This window comes from Typopeltis vanoorti, chromosome 8, assembly GCF_054136105.1.
Source record: "Typopeltis vanoorti isolate ZY-2024b chromosome 8, IOZ_Tvanoo_1.0, whole genome shotgun sequence".
Lineage (NCBI taxonomy): Eukaryota > Metazoa > Arthropoda > Arachnida > Uropygi > Thelyphonidae > Typopeltis > Typopeltis vanoorti.
The window spans coordinates 34,527,426-34,551,227 of NC_143556.1; the positions used below are offsets into that span (position 1 = coordinate 34,527,426).

A 23,802-nucleotide genomic window follows, 5' to 3' on the forward strand; every position below is an offset into this window, starting at 1 on the left:
TAGGGGAATAAAGGGATATTGCTATTTCTATATATTAATGCCAGAAGTATTAGGAACAAGAGGGAGGAGTTTTTAGCATTGGTTAGTGCAACCTTGCCAAAAGTTATGGGCATTAGTGAGACTTGGCTAAGAGCAGATGATGTGTTTACAGGAATAGAATGTCAAGGGTTTAGTATTTTCAGGGAAGATTGAGAAGATAGGATGGGGGGGGGGAAATACTGCTGATGATAGTAGATGAATTGCAACCAAAAAGAATAGGAGACAAGTGGGAGGGTGGCTGTTCATTTGAAGCAATCTGGTGTGAGATTAAGACCAATAAGACAAAAATATACAGGTGGTTGTTGCTATAGGCCAGGAATTCCACAGATGATCTGGAAAGCATGCATTGCCAAATCAGTACAATGAGTACTGTTAGAGTGATTATTATAGGGGGACTTCAACTATGGAGATAGAGATTGGAAGGAAGAAAGATCACATGGCAAAAAGAAAATAGAATTTATACACCTGCTGAGAGATAATTACTTAAAACAGCATGTGATGGAGGGATCTAGGGGTAGGAGAGTATCAGACTGGTCATAGGACCAGAATTCTATCCATTACCAAGGTGACAACATTGCCTCTAATTGGTGAAAGTGACCATGTAGTCTTGACTTGAGAGATTGTAAAACATGAGAATATTCTGTCAAGAAGATATTTGTGGAACTACAAGGCAGGCGATTATGAAATGCTTAGGAAAAAGCTTAAATCTGTACCATGGCATAAAACACTGCATGATAAGAATGTTAGTAGTGCATGGGGCATAGTTAAGCATCATCAGGAGGGTTAATTGGGTAGGAGTTAAATGAATGAGCAATATCATTAAGCATAAGCTGCAGAAGAAGAAAATGCTGTGGAGGGTATATAAACAGAAAAGTGACCAGCGAACTCATGAACAGTACAAAGCTCATACAAGAAAGGTGACCAGCATAGCAAAGAAGGCAAAATCAGATTATGAGAAGAATTTAGCTGAGCAAGACAATGGAAATCCCAAGTAGTTCTTTCATTATGTGGCAAGTAAAAGGAAGAATAACTATGGAAGATTAACCTTAATAATAGATGATGGTAACGAGGAAACAGAGGCAGATAAAATAGTTGACTTACTGTTTTTATATATAATGCAAGAATATATATCATCCTAGTGAGGTTACTACTTTTATCTATATGATAGGCACTAATGTGGGAACAGAGGTGGATGAATTAGAGGTTCTTGGGATATTACAGAATCTCAATGTAAATACAGCTGTGGGATCAGATGGGATATCAGCTAGAGTTTTGTGAGAATGTGCAAGGGAACTGGCAATGCCTCTGACTAGGCTGTTTAATTTATGTCTCTGTTCTGGTAGGGTTCTAAGGGAGTGGAAAGAAGGCAAAATAATTCCTTGGCATAAGGGAGGTTCTAATACTACAGTAGCAAATTATAGGCAATCGGTATCTTTTGGCATGGTGGTAAAAGTACTAGAAAAATTGGTAAAAAAGAATTCAAGAATGGGTAGATTAAAAAAAAAAAAATTATACTGTATTGAGGGTTAACATGGCTTTGTGAAGGGTTGGTCATGCCTTATTAATTTACTAATTTTTTATAATAGAGTAACAGCTGAGTTGGATAAAGGAAATGGCTACATGATTTTGCAAATGCATTTGACAGAATACCACAAATTAGAACAAATGGGATGGATATGGGACTAGTTACATGGATAAGAGGATGGTTGCTGGAGAGATATCAAAAAGCGGGCAGAATCGAGGCAAAAACAGGTGACTAATGGTGTGCCACATTAGTCACAAAGTTCAGTCATGAGATCATTGCTGTTTAATTTGTATATAAATGATATAGGAAATGACCTGAAAGGAAACATCCATTTGTTTGCTGATATACGAAATTAGGTAGAGTAATAGTTAATCAAGGCGATGTGAAGCACTTGGGAAGAGTTAAATAGGCAGTCAGTATGGACAAAGGTTAATGGGTATCAGTTTAATGTTGAGAAATGTAAAGTTATGCATTTTGGGATAAATGATTACAAGCTGTATATCATATTGATGGTACTGTACTCCAGGAAATAGATGAAGCTAGAGATTTAAGGGTGGTGGTAGACAGAGTTGCGGTTTAGAGGACATATTGCTGAGGTATCCCATAAGATTACTTGGCTATTGAAAAACTCATTAACAAGAAGAGAAGGAAGTTGTTATTCCTGTTTAAGGCCTTCATACACCCACATCTGGATTACTGTCTCAAGTCTGGTCCCCTGGGTTTCTTGGGGATGATGAAGCAGTGGAGAAGATTCAGAGGTGAGTGAGCAAAATGTTGAGTGGCCTTTGGAATGTTCCCTATGAGGATAGATTGAAGGTGTGTGGATTGCAGAAGCTGGTTGATAGGAGAAAAAGAGGGGATATGATAGAAACGTTTAAGTTGCTTAAAGGGTTTTATAGGATAAATGCAGGGGAAATGTTTCAGCACTTTGCTTTGTTCTGACCCTTTGGATCAGAACAAAGAGTCATCCCTGAAAGTTGAATAAAGGTGTGGTCAGTAGGGATGTGAGGACTAGATTTTTTGCTTGGAAAAGGGTGAATAAGTGGAATGGGTTGCCAGAGTCAGTTGAGTGCATTTTCTGTTAATGGGTTCAAGAAGAGGTATGATAGATTGTGTGGATAGATTATTATTATTATGTGACACCTACAGGGAGTCCAAGCACTTATCGTGTGAGGGCACACTACTTTGCTAAATACACCTCATCCTCTCCACTAGTACTTAATTCTCAACTATGACACTACTACCATCAACGCCATCTATTGCCCATCATCACCGACAACAGTATTTTTTTGTCTGTAAATTGTGTGTGCTCTGAAGGCCGATTTTTATGTACGCAGGATGAAAAACCCTAGTTTCCAGTAGAAAAAACCCTGCTACCATCGTACGAGATCGGTTAACTCGCCTTCAACTGAAAAAGCCCATATAAGGATTATCCTCGTCATGATGAGGATCGAACCCAGGTCTCTTCCAGTCGAAGGGTGCAGTGTTCCGCTGCTCTTCCAATTGTGCTACGGTGGCTACAAGATTGGGTCTCACAATGGGTCTTCGGACTCTATGGAGGTTCCCGTATAATAATAATTATGTGGCATATGTGGCATTATGTGGCAATCTGTAAATGCCTTTGCAGAATCTGAGTATACCACCATTTATACTTCTCCCTCTTGTCCAATGCATTTGTCACTTTATTGTAATAAGTAGATTACTGATTCATGATCTTCCTTTAGCAAACCCACATTATCCATTAAAGAGAATTCCACTGTTGTCAATCCAATTCTGGCCTTGGTCCTCACTAACCTCTCCAGCACCTTAACCACAACTCCAGACACAGATTGCCCCTACGATTAGAAACTTGAGTCATCACCTCTCATTAAGGATAACAGACCTGCTCTCTTTGCACTCCTTTGGAACTTGTCCACTGTAAGACTCGTTAAATAAGTATATCAAGCAGATATCAGCTACTTGGACAATTCTCTTAATACATGCAGTGATATATCAGGTCTCAAAAGCTTTAACATGTTTACTCAATTCCCCATATACTACCTGCTCACTCACTGTCAGTGCTTTCTCCTCCCTTTCCACTGCATTCAAAGTAAAAGGTGATGGAAGGATGAGTTATTAACCTGATTTACTGGTCTACCCTTTTGTTAACAGTGGAATTCTAAGGAAAGGCACTGTGCTCTCTTCCAAAATGTGGGAATGAGGTTCCTTGAACAGTTGTTCAGGTGACAAATAAACCTAGGACATAAAGAAAGCTTAGTTTTTTGGGACAATGATGTGACTATAGTTGTGATATATTTAGTTACTTTATTCCAGTAAGATAAAATTAAATTAGATCTTGTATAAGAATCTAAGTCAGAGTAGAATTAGATGGAGAGTTTTTGTTAGAGATGAAATAGAAGTTAGTTTTCTTGGCACTTCACCATACAGAACAAGAAGCATGGAGATAGTTATTGCTTTCGATAAAGGTGCCAATAAACAGTACTAGATATTAAATAATATAAAAAATATAGAACATGATGAATAAGATGAAATGGCAACAATGAGACAAAAATAGAACAAAGCAATGTTTCTCAGCCTGTGGTTTGCAGGCAGACTTAAATTAATTAAATAACTATATATATATTTTAATTATCCAAACAAAACAAATTAAAATTGAATAAGTAAGTAAAAATTATTGAAATCAAATGAAGACTTAAAAAAAAACCAACAAATAGCATCAGAATGTTCAAAGGCAGAAGCAATAAAACTATATTGTTGTTCACTTCACCCTTTTTTTTTATTATTCGTCATTCTGTTGCTAAATTTGTAGTGGCAGAATGATGAATAATAAAAGAGGGGTGAAGTGAACAACAATATAGTTTTATTGCTTTCGCCTTTCCTTGCTGTTTTGTCAGATTTGAAGTGAACTCTTGTTATCCACATTTCAACCAATTGCTTGTTTATTGATTTTTATTATTGTTATTATTGAAGGTTTCCCTCCTTCAACCAAGGCTCAATATATCTTCAGAAGTGCTAAGTGATACTTTGACAGTGTGCGTGCGTGCGTGCGTCAGTCAGTCAGTCATGAGTTAACCACAGTATTTATATATTTTTCGGAAACATTTTTTAATAATGGAAAAGTGGCATAGAACTAAGACTTTGAAAAGAAGAGCAAATGAAACAAGTGATGCTAACCGTAATTGTCATACACGTGTTGTAACAGCGAGTAAATCTGATACTATTAAAGTAGAGGAAACGAGCAGTTCAAAGAAAACATATAGCATATGTTAAAGATACCAAGCAAATTTAAACCTGGTTTTACTCCATTTCCCAAGTAAGCAAACAGACTAAAAGTCAAGTTTGCGCCTGCAATTGATGCAAGTCTAACTGATCCCACAGGTAGTGCAGGAACAGGGCAACTCGTGGCAAAGGTGGAACAAGCTCCGATCACTAATCTTAATATTTACCTTTAATGCCAAAACACATCTCCAAGAAGGGGATGTATGATGTTTTGTATTAAAGGCAAGGGGCCACTACCCAGACCGGTTTCGACCTTTATTGAGGTCTCGTCAGTGGGAGCTAGGCTTAGAAATACCAAGATTTAGTAATACAGAGCTTGTAAGTATTTCGCCAAAACAAGTTACCATAAGGTGTTTTAACCTTATTAAATAAAAATCTCTGGAGGAGATATAAATGTAGAAAGTATTTTTACCTTGGGTATAAATATATGTTAAAGATACCAAGCAAATTTAAACCTGGTTTTACTCCATTTCCCAAGTAAGCAAACAGACTAAAAGTCAAGTTTGCGCCTGCAATTGATGCAAGTCTAACTGATCCCACAGGTAGTGCAGGAACAGGGCAACTCGTGGCAAAGGTGGAACAAGTTCCGATCACTAATCTTAATATTTACCTTTAATGCCAAAACACATCTCCAAGAAGGGGATGTATGATGTTTTGTATTAAAGGCAAGGGGCCACTACCCAGACCGGTTTCGACCTTTATTGAGGTCTCGTCAGTGGGAGCTAGGCTTAGAAATACCAAGATTTAGTAATACAGAGCTTGTAAGTATTTCGCCAAAACAAGTTACCATAAGGTGTTTTAACCTTATTAAATAAAAATCTCTGGAGGAGATATAAATGTAGAAAGTATTTTTACCTTGGGTATAAATATATGTTAAAGATACCAAGCAAATTTAAACCTGGTTTTACTCCATTTCCCAAGTAAGCAAACAGACTAAAAGTCAAGTTTGCGCCTGCAATTGATGCAAGTCTAACTGATCCCACAGGTAGTGCAGGAACAGGGCAACTCGTGGCAAAGGTGGAACAAGCTCCGATCACTAATCTTAATATTTACCTTTAATGCCAAAACACATCTCCAAGAAGGGGATGTATGATGTTTTGTATTAAAGGCAAGGGGCCACTACCCAGACCGGTTTCGACCTTTATTGAGGTCTCGTCAGTGGGAGCTAGGCTTAGAAATACCAAGATTTATTAAATTTATTAAATTTGCTTGGTATCTTTAACATATATTTATACCCAAGGTAAAAATACTTTCTACATTTATATCTCCTCCAGAGATTTTTATTTAATAAGGTTAAAACACCTTATGGTAACTTGTTTTGGCGAAATACTTACAAGCTCTGTATTACTAAATCTTGGTATTTCTAAGCCTAGCTCCCACATCTTGGCTTGGCTCGATTTTGGATCTCGCCTTCAGTGAGAAGTGAATTTCCCAAATTATCTGAAGAAACATTGAAATTCGTCATGCAATTTTCTACAACCTATCTTTGTGAGAAAGGATTTTCATCGCTGCTTCAAATAAAAGCAAAATACAGAAATCATGTTAGTGTGTGTGTGTGCCTATCTTCGACTGAAGTTGACCAATATTGAGCCAGATATCCAGCAACTCTGCAAGGGCTGAGAAGCTCAACCATCTCATTAAAAGCAAGTAGTAACATAATTATATCATATTATTTATTTCTTTAATAAAAATTAAAACTTTGTTCAATGATGATACACTTTTAATCATTTATTTCAAATTTAATTACTTATGTTTCCATATGTATTCAAAACATAATTTTAGATTTATTATGTTATAAATGGCACAGTTTTTCCAAAATGTTGGTAATTCCTACATAGGTTTTTAAAAAAATTATAAAAAGTCAAAATCACGTATAGGGAAGTTTTGAAGTAAAACTTTAATTCCAACATTCTAAAATATTATTTTTCTTTCTTTTCTGCTTGCAAAATGGTCGATGACATTATCGAAGTCTATTTCATCATTCAGTTGCTGTTTTATAGATAGTTTAGCAAGATTTCTTAAACACCAAAAAATTGCCGCCCGGGGCGGATCACGTTCCCCCTCCAGCTATGCCTCTGTAACTTAGTGGTCCGTAGAATTGTTTTAGGCATTTTACTGGTCCTTAGAAAGATTGAGAAATGCTGGAACAAAGCATAAAAACAATGACTCAAAAATTACAGAGTTGAGAAATATGGAATCAGTTTAAGGAATGGTTAATGTTCTTGTGGTCTTGTGCATTTATGCATTAGAAGGTTCCTCAAATGGGAAAGGATACACTGTATTATCAACAAAAATATAAGGGTTTTCTGGTCAATGAAAGTAGATCACCAATATAAATGGGGGGAAAAGGGGTAAGAAAAAGAACAGGACCTTGAACTACCCTGGAATAAATGATTAAACTTTAAAAATAAAGCTTTTAGAAAATATTTTACATCATGGACAACCAGTTGCTTGATGATGAGTGCTCTGAGTATGTTTAAAAGGTCCCCATCATCAAGCAACTAAACATATGCTATAATTTTATAAATAGGCATTAAAAAGATAAGTAAACATAGCCAATACAGCCCTCTCCCCATTAGCACTTTGGTTTGAGTTTAATTCTGACTGAAACAATAAATACAAAATCAGTTACCTGTTAATTGTGCAAGTACTGCAGTCAGTCATTCTGTTTTACAGGATGAAAAATCTCCATGTGAAACCAACTAATTTCCCTCCATAAATGTTTCTTGCTTATATCTGTAACTAATGAGTAAATGTCACATTCACTTCATAAATGCACCATGAAGGTGCTGTTTTTAGAGCAATAGGTTTACAATAGCTAACCATAAATGTTAAGTGAAACTACCCACTAAAATGGCCTGTTCCATTCCCAAGACCCACCGGAACCTCTGGTTTTCACCATGGCAACATCTCCCTCTGACATAACTTGTTCTGGTCTGACTGTTGTATTTTCCCTTCAACCTTATGGTTGGTGGGGTAGCAATATGCTACTATACTAGGGAGATGATTACGAAGCAAGGTGGTTTCCCGTTGCCTTCCTTGCTGCACCTTAAGTATTTATGACTATAGCCATGCCTGTTCACGGGATTGGTTTGCCTGTTTTGAGGGATGAAAAATCTGAGTTATTGGGGAAAAAAACCCTCCACCTCCATATGAGACCAGCTAACTCATCTTTAGTTGAAGGAGTCCAGATATAGATTCCTCGCATCATAGACAGGAATTGAACTCAGGTCTTTTTGACCAAAGGACTTCATCTATACCGACTGAGCTATAGAGGCTCAAGTCTTGACTAGAGGTTAAAAATAAAGGAATCATTTCAGGGAGCATTTTGAATATTATCAAAAAGCTCAAAAAAGAAGTGGCATTATGATTTGGTTTAGGACATTTAATTTAACTAGTTTGTAACAGAATGCCAATTCACTGAAACAATCTGTCAGTATACTGCAAATTGAGAATTTCCAAAATTATTCTTCGTAAAATCATAGGATTGACTAAACATTAAAGATACCAAGAAATTATATACTTGGTTTAATTTGCTTACACTTTATTCAAGTGTAAGCAAACAATTTGCACCTGAACTATTTTCAGAACTAGGGCAACTCATGGTAAAGGTGGTATGACTTCACATTATTTGTCTTAGTATGTCATATTATACCAAATCATAATGCCTCAAATGGCATTATGATTTGGTTTAGGACATTTAACTAGTTTGTAACAGCATGCAAATTCACTAAAACAGTCTGTCAGTATGCTGCAAATCGAGAATATAATAATTTCCAAAATTATCTTTCGTGCAATCATAGAATTGACTAACTTGCACTTGATGTCCTTTAAAAATTCTTACAAGAGTCCTACTAGCATCATAGAGATATATAAACCCAGCAACCAATAACCTTCCATCAGTGCAAAAAGTTCCTCATGCTGTTTTTCAGAATCGAATAAAGCTCCTGATGATTATTTGTTACAGGACTGTAAATTTGCTCTGGAGGCGAATGTGTCTGCAGTTTACCTGTAAAAGCTGCTCAATTTGAATCCTTTTTGCAATTTTCTTGCACACTGTTCTTTTAATGTGATAATCATTTTTATTTCATTTAGCACTAAGTGATGGCCAATTCCAATTTGATATCCTCTATACCAGGGGTGGGCAACCTTTTTAAGTGCATGCCAAAATTGCCAAATCTTTGATGCAAAATTTTTTTCATGTACCAACCAAAATTTTGGTAAACACATTGTTATTTAGTGTCTTAAGTATTGGGAGAACCTTTTCAAATTGATCAAAAATCATACTAGAGCGATAAAATCAAAGAATATTGTAAGTGGATGTCAATTTCCACTTAATTTATATAATTTTGCATCCCTGAAGTGAAGCCTTTTGGCTCTTTATTTTAGTAAATACTTTACGCACCGACCGAGAGTTCACTTACAGAAAATACACCTCTCCGATGCTTCAAGTTCCTTAGAACTGAGTTTTTGCTCTTAGGTTTCTGCTTGGTCTCTGAAAAACCAATGAGTTTGAAACAGCTGTCAGACCAGGGAAACCTTATCAAAATGGACCAATAGGAGGTGAACATACGGGTACTTTGAGTGTTCGTGCTTCCTATAAGGTTCGGCTAGGGCAACACGTAGTATGGTGGTGAGTGTATTCCCACAAGCTCTCTGGTCAATTTTTGCACGAAACTCTAATAGTTTCTGTATTCGGCTTTGAAATAATGTTGGATTTAATATCCACTTAATTTATATTTATTTATTTTTTTAAGGTGAGCCCTAGATTATGTGCCGGAAAAGTCGTTGGGAGGCCACGTTTGGCACGCGTGCTTAGGGTTCCCCACCCCCTGCTCTATACACTAGTATCCTGCAACAGTATGAAGATATCACTATGAACAATGACATAGTAAGGTTTTTCTTATTTCTGTTGTCTTTCCTCCATGTGAACTTGTGCAAATATTTGTTGGAACATGTTAGTAATGACTAGTCTGTATCCTGCAGATGCTTACCATTATTATTATTAGCTTTTCCATTTTCTCCAAGCATTGCCTTAAATAACTTTTCATGGGTCCTGTGCAAGATTTTATTTTTGGCTCCTTTTTTTGTAAAAAAAAAAAAAATTAAACAAATACAACAAACTCTGTAACATTTTTGATTGACATCTTTCTCTAAATCCAGAGTAATTTAATAATAAGGTGGTACACCTTTTGGCAACTCGTATAGGTAAATATGACTTCTCTATTGCTTCTGCCTTAGTATCACTACTTCTGGGTCTTGCTCCCACTGACGAGACCTCAATAAAGGTCAAAACCGGTCTAGGTAGTGGCCCTTCCCTTAATGCATAGCATTAGTGAAACATGGCTGACTGTAGATGATATAGCTAGTGGGATTGAATGTGATGGTATAGTGTGTTCAGGAATGATAGAGAGAATAAAATGGGGGGAGGAATATTGTTGATGATAGCTGACGAGCTACAGCAAAGGAGAATAGAAGTTGAATTGCAGGATAGAGAAAAGAGCACATTTGAGGCCATTTGGTGTGAGATTGTGGCTAGCAGAACTAAATATACAATTGGGTGCTGCTATAGACCAGGTGATGGAAAGGATGGTGATGACAGTATGCACAAGCAAATAGAAGAAATGAGTGGAAGGAGGGTGATTATTATGGGAGATTTCAACTATGGTCGCATTGATTGGAGTGAGGAGAGGACACATGGGAGGAAGGAATTGGATTTTATGCGGTTATTAAGGGATAACTATCTGCGACAGCATGTAATGGAAAATACTAGGGGTCAGAGAGTGCTTGACCTAGTAATTACATCTGAGGATTTGGCTGTAACAAATATTACCACATTGCCACCAATCGGTGAGAGTGATCATAGGGTCTTGATTTGGGAGGTGGCTAAAGGTGTAGAATTTTCAATTAAGACAGGGTACATGTGGAATTATCGGGCTGAAAAGTATGACAAGCTTAGGAGTTTGATTGGCTCAGTGCCGTGGCATGTAGAACTGCAAGGACTAGAAGTTGATAGTGCATGGGAGGTAGTTAAGAAGTGCTTGCATGAAGCAATGGCTGACTGTATACCTAGAGTCCGAATAATAAATCAAGTAGGGGTTAAATGGATGAATAACACCATTAAGCTTGAGCTGCAAAAAAAGAAACAACTATGGAGGGAATTTAAGGAGAAAGGTGACTGGCAGGCACATGAACGGTATAAAGCGCAGGCCAGAAGGGTGTCGAGTGTGGTAAGAAAAGCAAAAAAGGATTACGAAAGAACATTGGCCATGCAGGCTAAAGAGAATCCTAAACAGTTTTTTAGATATGTAGCAAGTAAAAGGAAAAATGTACATGGCAGAATGATTTTAAAGAATGCCGATGGTAGGGAGGTAACTGAATCAGTTGAGATAGCTGAGTTACTGAGTGAGCACTTTGCAAGAATATATCATCCAGGTGGTGACATTGCAGAAATGAATAAACCAGTAGATTATACGGGAATTGTGGTGAATGAAGTGGAGGTGAGTAGTCTATTGCATAACCTCAATGTCAATACATATGTGGGATTGGATGGTATACCAGCTCGTGTAGTACGAGAAGCAGCTAAAGAATTGTCAGTACCCTTGACCATTTTGTTTAATTTGAGTCTCGGGTCTGGGTTAGTCCCGAGCAGGTAGAAGGAGGGAAAAATAGTTCCACTGCATAAAGGTGGTTCCAAGACTGCTGTTGTGAATTACCGACTGATTAGCATATCAGGAATCATTGTCAAGGTCTTAGAGAGATTAGTCAAGAAAAGAATACAGGATTGGATAGATGAAAATGGGATATTGTATGGGGGACAACATGGTTTTGTGAAGGGTAGATCATGCCTCAGTAACTTGCTCACGTTTTATAACACAGTGACGGCTGAACTGGATAGGGGTAATGGGTTTACAGTGATACTACTGGACCTTGCCAAGGCCTTTGACAGGATACCACATGGAACCCTAATCAGTAAACTGGAGCAGATGGGGATAGATATAGGGTTGGTAAGATGGATAGGAGGTGGTTGAAGGAGAGATACCAGAGAGTGGTTTATTCAGGAGTGGAGTCCAAAAGACGGCTTGTGACTAGTGGTGTGCCGCCGGGTTCTGTTCTTGGACCACTACTTTTCAATTTGTTCATCAATGATATTGGAAAGGATTTGAGAGGAAGTGTTCACTTGTTTGCTGATGATGGAAAGTTGGGTAGAGCAATTGTGAGTGCACAGGATGTCAAAATTTTACAGGATGATTTGTATAGTTTGGAGGACTGGGCTAGGAAAAATGGATGTCAGTTTAATGTGGCAAAGTGTAAGGTTATGCACTTTGGGGTGAAAAGAACAGCAGCAGTATATCGCATTGGTGGAACTGTACTCCAGGAGATTGATGAGGCCAGGGATTTGGGAGTGCTGGTGGATAAGGAGTTGAAGTTTGGGGGCACATTGCAAAAGTGACTAAACAGCTCACCAAATCACTTGGCTTATGAAAAATACTTTAACATGTAGAGACAAACAAGTTGTTGTTCCTCTGTATCGAGCCTTGATAAAACCCCATCTGGACTTCTGTGCCCAGTTATGGGCACCAGGTTTTCTTCGTGATGGGGAGGAAGTGGAGAGGGTCCAGAGACGACTGACCAAGATGATAGCAGGTCTGCGGAATGAACCTTATGAGAATAGGTTGAGGATTTGTGGGTTGCAGAAATTGGATGATAGGCGAAGGAGGGGTGATATGATTGAGACATTCAAATTACTGAAGGGTTTTTATAGGATTGATCCAGAAGATATTTTTGAAAATATGACTGGTGGTGGGAGGACTAGGGACCATGCATGGAAGCTGGGGAAGAGCGTTGTTGACAAGGGTGTTAGAGCTAGGTTTTTTACTTGGAGAGTGGTGAATGAGTGGAATAAGCTTCCAGAGTCTGTTGTGGGTGCTACGACCGTGAATGGGTTCAAGGCAAGATATGATAGATACTGTGTGAATGCTGAATAGTTATTCCAGACATGATGTTAGGGCCTCCCTCGATGAGTCTGTCGACTCCTTGGAGTTTCCCGGAACAATAATAATAATAATAATAATAATTATACATCTCCGCAAGGAAATGTGCTTTGCATTATGGGAGATACTGAGACAAGGAGTGATGAGAGCTTGGTCCACCTTTACCACGAATTGCCTCAGTCCTGAAGATACTTCAGGTTCAAACTTTGTTTGCTTACATTTGGATAAAGGATTAAACTAAATTTATTATATTTTAGATTAAAGTTCACATTTTACTGCACCAATAAGAAAATCTTTACTTATACAATTCCTGTTTAATAGTTCTTATTGGTCGGTTAATTTTTAACTTTAACCGGTTAAAACATTATGGAATTCCCCCCCCCCCCATAGCAACAAAATTTTAAATTTGAAAAGGAAAACATAATACTAATTATTTTTTTGATACCCAATTTCAGGCCCCCCCCCTTCATCCTGGGCCTACGTACCCATTGCACTTGCCTAGTTTGGCACTGTTCCAAGTACAGTAAACCCTCGATTTAATGGATTAATAGGTGCTAAGGGGTGTCCGTTAAATCACGAATTTTTTAAAATAAAAATATCTGTAACATTATGCTGCAATTTTATCAATATTAGCACTGTAATAACAAAAAAATTGTTTTACACACAATTTTCACACTTATAAGTTAATGTTCGATGTTGAGGCACTTGGTTTAGATAATCCTGCTTTGAAAAAAACTATGAATTTTTTTTTTGAACTTTTGAATTCTGCTGTTTTTTTTTATAATTAACTCCCTAAAATCATGAAAGTGTGTCTAATAAAACTGCCTCATAAAGTCACGACTAAAGAACCAATTACAGTGCGATTGGTGTGATCACATCCTACTCATTCGGCGAACATGTTTTATGAGCGGTGACTCATTTATGTCGGCTAAATTACTACAGTATTTTTCCAACATATGATGGCCTGTTCACCAAAATTTGTTAAAAAAAAACAGGAAATTAATAACAAAAAATAACCTGTTAATTTAATTATCAGCAAATCTTAGTTAAAAGCATTTTAAAATTAACAGGGTGTTATCCTTTCTTGATGTGAAGATCGAAACGTCGGAATAATAAAAAAAAAGTTTTTTTAACACGGTTGTAAATTCCATAAAAAATTTTTAAAATGAATGGGTAACAGGGTGTTAATTTTCACGTGACATACAGACCGGAAATTTTGTCCGTTAAATCGAGGGTTTTTTCCATTTTTCCACTTTTTCCATTTCTGCAAATAGTGATGTGACAAAATGACTGATAATTTAGGAACCATTCTTTAAATTAATTACCAGTTATCCAAGCTTTTTTTTGCTTTCCAATATACTTGTGACACATTTTTATTTATGCCTTTCGTTGCATGAAGATTAGTGTCTGTAAATTAGCCTAGGTTTTATTATGTAATCTCCATATAATTAAATTAATTAATTTAAAATTAAGATAATTTAAAATCTGGTGCAGTTTTTTTTAATAAACTGTTCATTTTCTTCTGCTAAAAACAAGTCTCCTTAGTATTGAAAACTTGATGTGGTGTATTCATGCTCTTCCATATTTTTTTTTGTAATTTGAAATTTATAAAATTTCAAATTACAAAAAATTTTTGTAATTTTTCTGCACATGTATTAAGTTTGTACGGTTAGCCTTGTGGCTATGCACTTCGCAACCATATGCCTGGAAAAGGAGTATCGTGGGTTCGATTCCCATCATCATCATGAGGAGTCTAAGGATCTTTCTCAGACATAGCCAAGTTAGCCTATCTTGGGCGTGGACAGCAAGGTTTTTTTCCCCACATTTTTCCTCCTGCAAGCAGGCAAACCAGCCCTGTGAACACGCACAGCTCGGGAGGCATAGAGCTAGTCACCTTATCCTCGGGATGGGTACAACTTAGAAGTGCTTAAGATAGCTCTGTAACACATTGATGGGAGAAGATGTATTATTAAACAGTCAAATAAAAACCAAAATAACCTTCAAAAACCATAAAAATTATGAAATGCATGCTTAAAAGTCACAATTGTTAATGATCTCAAATAAGTAAGAGTTCAATAGTACAAAACCTTATTGTGTGGTTTTTTTGGGGGGGGGGGGGGGATTTTCCAATTTTTTTTTCGTAACAGCTAGCAAGTAAACAGTGGAGATTCACAAAAAAGAATGGAAATGTGGAAACATAGTAGCAGGGTTTCCCTCACTCAAAAGTTCAGTAATATATGAGCTTTGCTGCAGTTCTCTTTGTTAGAGTGAAACTATGTTGTAGAGGTACCATGTTATATGGGGGGGGGGGTATACACATATAAGGCCTGGTTCAGCTAGGTCAGTTCAGACTGGTTTTGTTTCCCCAGTACATAACTCTGTTTTCAATTCTAACCTACTAAATTTAGAGAACGTTTGCTATTTTTATAAAACATGCTTATGCAGTGTAAGCAAATCAAATGTGCAAGTAGAGTATCTGCAATGTGATGCACTTATAGTCAAATGATATTGTTTAAAAACTAGTCATGGTTAGTGTAATATGCAAGAATAACTTGTTTTACAAAATCAGACAATAGCAGTGTGATTACTAATGATAACATTGATCACATGATAGTCCTGTTTCTTTGGGAACTGTCATTAAACCAAAACATTGGCACTGTGAATATTCTGTTTTTGTAAATTGTTATTCAATAAATCTTATGAGCTACCATTTTTGTACATTTTTCATTTATTGAAAATTTTTCATTTTTAGAGGAACCAACACAGATCCAGCCAACCTGTAATAGAACTGCATACTGTGCCTTAACATGTCCACCTTGTTGCACTGAAGTGGATGGCTGTATCCAGTGTGCCTGTGAAAAAATTGTACTAGGTATGAAGTTGTTCTTCAATTTTTTTTTCTGTTGAGTAAAAATACATTGAAACCCCCATAAATCAGCTACCTGGAGCTTTACTTAAAAAAAAAAATAAAAAAAAAGCCAAATTGTGGTGTGACTTGTGTCATTAGAAATTTGGTGTATGACTTTGATTCTAGGCCTCCCTTTCAGACTCCTCATTAAATAATAATAAGGCTTCTGGCAAATCAAATCTCTCCATTTCTTTCTGTCCTCCAGCTCAGATTCTTTTTTCTAAATCTTTTATTTGGTCTCTCCACCTTTTCCGTGATCTTTCTCTTGGTCTTTTCTTTTCATTTTACATTCTTCTTGGAATCTTTTTAAATGCATTTTCATATGTATAAATGACTTCAAGCAAGTATTCACAAGCATTTCTTCAACACTTTCTAGACAGCTCCCAGAACTTTCCTTACCAATTTCTTATTCTATCTTTCCTTATTTTTGTCAACATTGTCCTCACAACTTTCATCTCCATATTTCTGCTGCATAAGACAAAATTGGCAAAAACTAACTTTAGTTAATCAAAAGCTTGTTTTTCAGTTGGACCTCACTGTCTCTAAGTAGACTACTACTTACACATTAAAAAAAAAAAAAAAAACTTAGGCTTAGTGAAATCCTTCTTGATATATCCTGATCTTCATATGCATCACTAGAAAGTACGCTTCCCAAATATTTGAAGTTTTCACTACTATTTAACTCATTCATTGAGGCTAACACTGTTAACTTGTACATTTTCTCTGATTTAAAAAACTCTGTCATTCTTGCTATTAATATATAACATATAATTCTGTGTTTCATTTCTCCAGTTTCTTTGTAGCTCTTCTTCTTTTTGATAATTAACTGTATCTAACTATTCATCACTACAGTGAATAACAATAGACATTCTTTCTTGTCACGGTCTATTATTAAGTGTAAACTAGTCTGAATGGCCATTTATGCAGCTATTAAGAGACAGTTACCTGAAATAACATGCTATTGAAGGTACCCAATTTGAGAGTATTGAATATGGTGATATCATCAGAGAATTTGTTCATATCTAAGGTAACCACTCTCTTTCTCTCCTATTGGAATGAGTGATCATACTGTCTTTTACCTGGAAGAAGTGGCTAAACATGTGGAATTTTCAATTAAGAAATACATGGAACTACAAAGCTAGTAATTATAAACTCAGGAGGCAACTCGGATCTGTGCTGTGGTCAAAACTACAGGAGAAGGATGTTAGTAATGCATGTGATATGATCAAGAGGTATTTAAGGAAAATAGTTCATCAGACTGCATACATAGGATTAGAGGATAAATCAGGTGGGGAATTGAGCAATCATTAAGCAGGTGCTGCAAAAGAAAATGTTATGAAAGATATATAAAGAGAAAGGTAATCACTGGGCTTAAGGGCAATAGAAATCATCATAGGTAACTGGCATGTTGAGGGAGTCACAGCTATTAGAGAAAATTAGCCAACTAGGCCAAAAGAAATCCCAGTTTCATTACATGGCAAACAATGAAGGGATATTTTTAATGATGCTAGGAGTTGTGGCAATCTCCTATAATCCAGTTGCATGAAAGCTTGGTTTGTGGGTTACATAGCTTAATTGAGAGGCAAAAAATAGATGATAGAAAAATAAGAAATTTTATAGAGTATATTGTAAAGAAATTTTCCAATACATGACTGGATTAAAGAAAGCAAGAGGTTCCCCCCCCCCCATATGTTGTGGTTAGCAAGCATGTAAGAATGAAATTTTTTGCTTGGAATGTGGTAAATGAGTTATGAGTTGCCAGAGTCTTGATTGCTTTGTCAGTCAATGATAGGAGAAGTATGATGGGCATTGTGTCCATAATTGGTGGGACTTCTCATAACTTTTATTAAATAAGATTATTTTTCAATCTGGTTTATCTCCTTTCAAAATATGACATGCTCACGCTCTCAAAACAAGTTTTCTGGTATTGGAAGTGGTTCTCCTTTTGACTAATATTCTGCTGATCGGTATATTAGAATTGCTGCAAGAAAGATTTCCCCCTGCCATCAGTAAATTGATTTGTTATTAATGCCAATTATTTCTCCAGTCAAGAAAGGATTTTATAAACAGATTGAAGAAACAGCAGTGGTTCTCAAATTTCTCATACCTTTTGTTGTTGCCTTCTACATGAAGCATTTTAAGCATCATGTCTGAGCAGTCCTTCCATATGGTTTTATTTTATGAACATATCTGCAGTTTGAAACTCATATTTACACAATTTTTCTACAAAAAAATTTAACTCTTCCATCAAATTTACTCTGGAGTTAGAAACTAATAGCCTCATTTTCCTAGATTTAATTTTCTTAATAGCCAACACAACTTTCTCAAAAGCTAGGGACACTTTAAAACTTTGGCTCATTATACACATTATGCTTCACATTTTTATTCCATAAAAATGTGGAGCATAATCTAGACATCTGTATAAATCTAGAAGTCTTATTCAGTGATTGAAATTTTCTGGTCCCATGGAACAACTTTATTTATTACAAGAGTAGTAAGTTGTTCCATACTCTTGTGAAATACTAGTATTTCACATATACAAGGAACATTGTCATTGCATGTGATTAGTTTGGACAGATCTGATCTTGCATCAATCTCTAATCTGCATATTACACTGTTTCTTCTAAGTATAGGGTCTATTAGAAAAATACTGAGGTCTTATACAAAGATATTTTTATTAGAAATATTATAAAGAAAACTGTTCAGTTTATGACTACTCAGCTTTTCATTGTTTGGATAGGTAGTGAGAACTTAAATATTGTACCTCCATGTAACTACTAAATTTTATATTCATATTAAAGTTGATTTTTGCAGATTTTTGAAACTTAATTTCATGTTACTTCTGTAATATATGCTTTGCTATTTCCATAATATGGAAATAGCAAAGCATACTGGGCAATGGAGCCATCTTTTTCCAACCAAAAGCAAATTTACATTTAATAGCAAATTTAAATTATATGGTATTTAAAGACATACCTGGTATTAAAGCCATCTAGACTATTGTACACAGATCAGGTTTTCAAGGTGATGCAGATACAGTGAAGAGGATGCAAAGGAGAGAGTAGTAAAGATGATATCAGCACTATGGAATGTAGATGAGGAGAGATTGAGAATTTGTGGACTGCAAATGCTCGCAGATAAGATAAAGAGGGATGATATCATGAACACCTAAAACAAACTTCTTCAAATGAAATTCCACCTGCTGGTATCCTGTAGATGGAATTTTTCATTTTATAGAGGGTGTAGAGAGGATGAGAGGACATCTGTAGAAGTTGAGAATCAATGTAGTCAAGAAAGAGCAAGCAGGTAATTTTTTTTTTTTTTTTCTTGTGGAATGGCTTCCCTTGGAGGTAATGAATTCAAGAGAAAGTATCACATGGTGTGAGTGATATGTAGTCTCCCTTAATGAGTTCTTGACCCCATGGAGGTTTCTTGTAGTAGTGGTGGTGCAATATAACATCAGTATATGTAGCCATTCAATGTGAAAAGAGGAGTGATGCAGGGCTGCCCATTTTTGCTGCTACTTTTATTATTAATAATGCAATAGAAGAAAGGAATAGTGATAAGTGATGCACACATTATTCATATAAAATATGTAGATGATATCATAATTGCAGATACCAGAAGAGATCTACAGTATTAAATAACAAAATTAGAAGAAACTATTTAAAAATTAATATCAACAAGATGAACACAATGAAAATAGGAAGAAAAATAAAGGAAGTGATAATTTTAAACAAGCAGTAGAACATTAAAATACTCTTTAACTACTTAGGATCATTGATTACATCTAATATAAATGATACAACAAATAAACCCAGTATTTCAATAGGATTGACAGTGATGACTAAATTACAGTGGTATCTCGCTAATCCGAACTATTATAATAATAAAAAAATATGAAATATTTTTTATTATAAAAATTATAATAAAAAACATGCACATTCGGATTAGCGAATTTTCCTCTAAGAGACAACAATAGCTAGTGTTTAAGACATAAATAATCTGATTCTAATGGTGCATCAATTTAATTCTGTAAAAAAATGACGTAACTGATAGAAAAAAACCTACTGTAATGTAAAACTTAAAATGTACACAACACAAAAAAAGTTTAACAAAATAACAAAAAAGTTTTTTTTTTTTATTTCTTTGTAAAAAAAAAGTCTGCTGATTTTCTTTTGCTTCTTAGAAGTTAAACTTTTTTCGAATGCTTCTACTCGGAGCTACATTAGCAATACAATTTTGTGGAACATATCATTCCACTTAGCCCATTCTATACACATATCAACTACATCTTCATGTTTTACTTTTTTTTTCTGCGAGTTCATCATCATCTTCTAATTCATTCTGTAGCGTCATATTTATAATTTCAGCATCTTATTTGATTTCGAATTCGCTTTTGCTTCTACATGTAATCAATTCCGTAACATCTGTTTTTGAAATTTCAAAATCTGGATTTATGTTTTTAACCAAATTATGTATGTTTTGAATTTCCTATTTTTGTGTATCACTGTAGTTATCTCTTCATAAATTCTAGAAGGCCACAGTTTTTTCCATGATGCTCAGATTGCTTCAGGTTTAACTGCTTCCCAAGCAGGAGCAACTGAGAATGCTACATCCTTCAAATTTATATTTTTTCTTGATGTGGTAACATCATAATTGCGGGAAATTACATTTATAACAATAATAATATGTAATAATAATAGTTAAAATAATTATTAAATAAAAATAATAGTACATAAAATAATACGTAATAATAAATAAAACTTTTTTTCTTTTAAACCACAGTTCGGATTACTGGAGGATTCGGACTAAAGAGGTTCGGATTAGCGAGATATCACTGTACAAAAAAAAAAAAAAATTGAAAAAGTAATAAATTATATAACCACTTGATACTAAAACTTTGAGTAATTATTCTCGCTACCCATTGTAGTGGTGAGACATGGACAAAAAAGATTATGAAAGAAAATTGCTTACCTTTTGAAATGAAATGCCTCCAGAAAATTAATAAGACACATTGAACAGAATTCAAAACAAATGAACAAAGTAGGGTGCATACAATTTTGGATACTATAAAATGACAACAATTATAATGATTTGGTCACATAGTTGGAATTCTTCCAGAGAGACTAGTGTATTAGTACTGAATGGACAGATGAAAGGATCATGATCCAAAGAGACCACAATTAACATGGCTACATTACATATATATTCATAAGCCAGAATGATGAAAGATCTTGCACAAGATGGGGAAAAAAATGGTGAATAGCTATCTCAAGAAGCTTATCCTATCCTAGGACAGAAGAGACGAGTAGAATCACGGAAAAGGCAGAGAACCAGTAAGTAGTGTGCCACAGGGTTGTGTTCTCGACTTGCTTGGGTTTAATTAATGGTATTGGGAATATTCTTCAAGTATTCCCAATTACATTGATGTACAGTCATTTTGATCATCTTGCATTTTGTCAGTTTACTTTGATTCTCCTGCAGCTGCATTCACTATTATTAATGTTAAGTGTAGCTGCAAGATGATCAAAATAGACTGATAGTGTGAAAGAGGATAATGGTTGCCAAGTCAGTTTGGCAAAGTACAAGGCTTGGGATGAAAAGCTTACAAACTGGATATTACACTGGAAGAGGACTACAAGACATTGATAGGGAATTGGAGAATTAGGAAGTTGAAGTTCAAGAAACATAGTGCAGGTGTGTAAAATAGCACAAAGAATTACTTTGATGTTAAAAAGCACATTGACAAGTAGGGAAAGGATATTATTATTCCTCTTTATAAAGTTTTAATACAATCATATCTAGACTACAATGCACATATTTAGTCACATGGATTATTTTTCAGAATGAGGAAACGATGCAGAGGATTCAGAGGCAAGTGACCAAGACTTGACTGGTTTGTGGAATGCTACCTATGAAGATCAGTTAAAGGTTTGGGTGTGTGGGGAGGTAAATTTGATTGCAAGGTGGAAAAGATGGGGTATGAAAAACATAAGTTGCAACAAAGGTTTATAGGAAAGATGAAAAAGAAATTTTTCTGTACATGACAAAAGGATAAATGAAAAATGGTAACCCCTAGAAATTGTGTGAGGAAGATTTTTTGCTTGGAGAGTAGTGAATGAATGGAATTACCAGAGCCAGTTAACAGTACTTTGTCACTGAAAAAGAGAGAGAGAGATATGAAATGCATATGTGAATAATTAATGTGAGCCTCTGAAATCAGTCCTTAGACTCCACAGAGATGTCTTTGGTAATAATATATGGTAATATGATTTGAGATGTGAGAAGTATTCTATGAGGGAGGATGTAAAGGAGTTTATTAGAAGAAGCAAACTTTAAGAGCAAGAAGGCGAAAATTGTAAGTTTCCTACCATGCTTTGATAGAGGCAAACTTAGGTGAATGATGAAGAGGGCACTGATAATAATTCTATATGTAGATTGTGCAAAAGGAATATGTAGAATTTGTAGATCTGTGTGCTCTGTTTAATGGAAAGAAGGATTTGTACAATGCTGATGAACTGCATCTAAATTGTTTTGGTGTTTAGGTGTCTGGAGAGAGAGCTTTGTTAACCGAGCATGTTGACATGCAAATTTGGGGAAACTTAAACAATTATGGTGGAAGCAGGTGAGTTTGTGTGACAGCACCCATGGAGCGAGTGAGTGTGAGAATAACCAAGTAAGGAATCTAGTCTCTCAAGTAAAGATATTGAATAGGGTAGTCAATTCAGAAAGTAAAGGTGGGTGGGGGAATAAAGGGATATTGCCATTTCTATATACTAATGCCAGAAGTATCAGGAACAAGAGGGAGGAGTTTTTGGCATTGGTTAGTGCAACCTTGCCAAAAGTTTATAGGCATTAGTGAGACTTGGCTAACAGCAGATGATGTAGTTACAGGCATAGAATGTGTCGGCCTGACTGGCCGAGTGGTTAGCATATCCGCTCTCCAGCCAAAAGGCTGCGGGTTCGAATCCTGCCGTGGGCATGGATGTTTGTGATTGCGGGAAAACTAGTGGTGATGGTCGGTGGTAGATGGTATTGAGGTAGTTGTGGTCAGTTGGTGGATAATTAGTGAATGAGTGGTGAAAGCAGTTGTAGAGTGGGTGCCTTCCCTTGATGAATCTATGGACTCCCTGGAGGTGTCAAATAATGATAAAGGGTTTAGTATTTTCAGGGAAGATTGAGAAGATAGGATGATGGGGGGGAGGAATACTGCTGATGATAGCAGATGAATTGCAACCAAAAAGAATAGGAGACAAGTGGGAGGGTGGCTGTTCATTTGTTGCTATAGGCTAGGGAATTCCACACATGATCTGAAAGACATGCATCGCCAAATTAGTACAACGAGTACAGTTCGCGGGATTATTATAGGAGACTTCAACTATGGAGATAGAGATTGGAAGGAAGAAAGATCGCATGGCAGAAAGGAAATAGAATTTATACACCTGCTGAGGGTTAATTACCTAAGGCAGCATGTGATGGAGGGGACTAGGAGTGGGATAGTATTGGACCTGGTCATAGGATCAGAATTCTATCCATAACCAAGGTGACAACATTGCCTCCAACTGGTGAAAGTGACCATGCAGTCTTGACTTGGGAGATTGTAAAACATGAGGAATATTCTGTCAAGAAGGTATTTGTGGAACTACAAGGCAGGTGATTATGACATGCTTAGAAAAAAAAGCTTAAATCTGTACCATGGCATAAAACACTACAGGTTAAGGATGTTAGTAGTGCATGGAGCATAGTTAAGCGTCATCAAGAGGAAGCAGTATTAAATTATGTACCTAGGGTGAGGAGAGTTAATTGGGTAGGAGTTAAATGGATGAGCAATATCATTAAGCATGAGCTGCAGAAGAAGAAAATGCTGTGGAGGGTATATAAACAGAAAAGTATCCAGTAAACTCATGAACAGTACAAAGCTCATTCAAGAAAGGTGACCAGCATAGCAAAGAAGGCAAAATCAGATTATGAGAAGAATTTAGCTGAGCAGGCCAAAGGAAATCCCAAAGAATTCTTTCATTATGTGGCAAGTAAAAGGAAAAACTATGGCAAAT

General features: G+C 36.0%; 1 protein-coding gene across 3 annotated transcripts in view; it reads left to right on the top strand.

The window, feature by feature from the left end:
- LOC150103918 (uncharacterized) overlaps positions 1 to 23,802 on the top strand; it is a 224,993-nt gene that overhangs the window by 137,978 nt on the left and 63,213 nt on the right. For all 3 annotated transcript variants that reach the window (XM_090396600.1, XM_090396599.1, XM_090396601.1), the window contains exon 8: positions 15,590 to 15,709. In XM_090396600.1, coding sequence (XP_090252726.1) covers positions 15,590 to 15,709 — 120 coding nt within the window. The remainder of the gene's footprint in view (positions 1 to 15,589; positions 15,710 to 23,802) is intronic.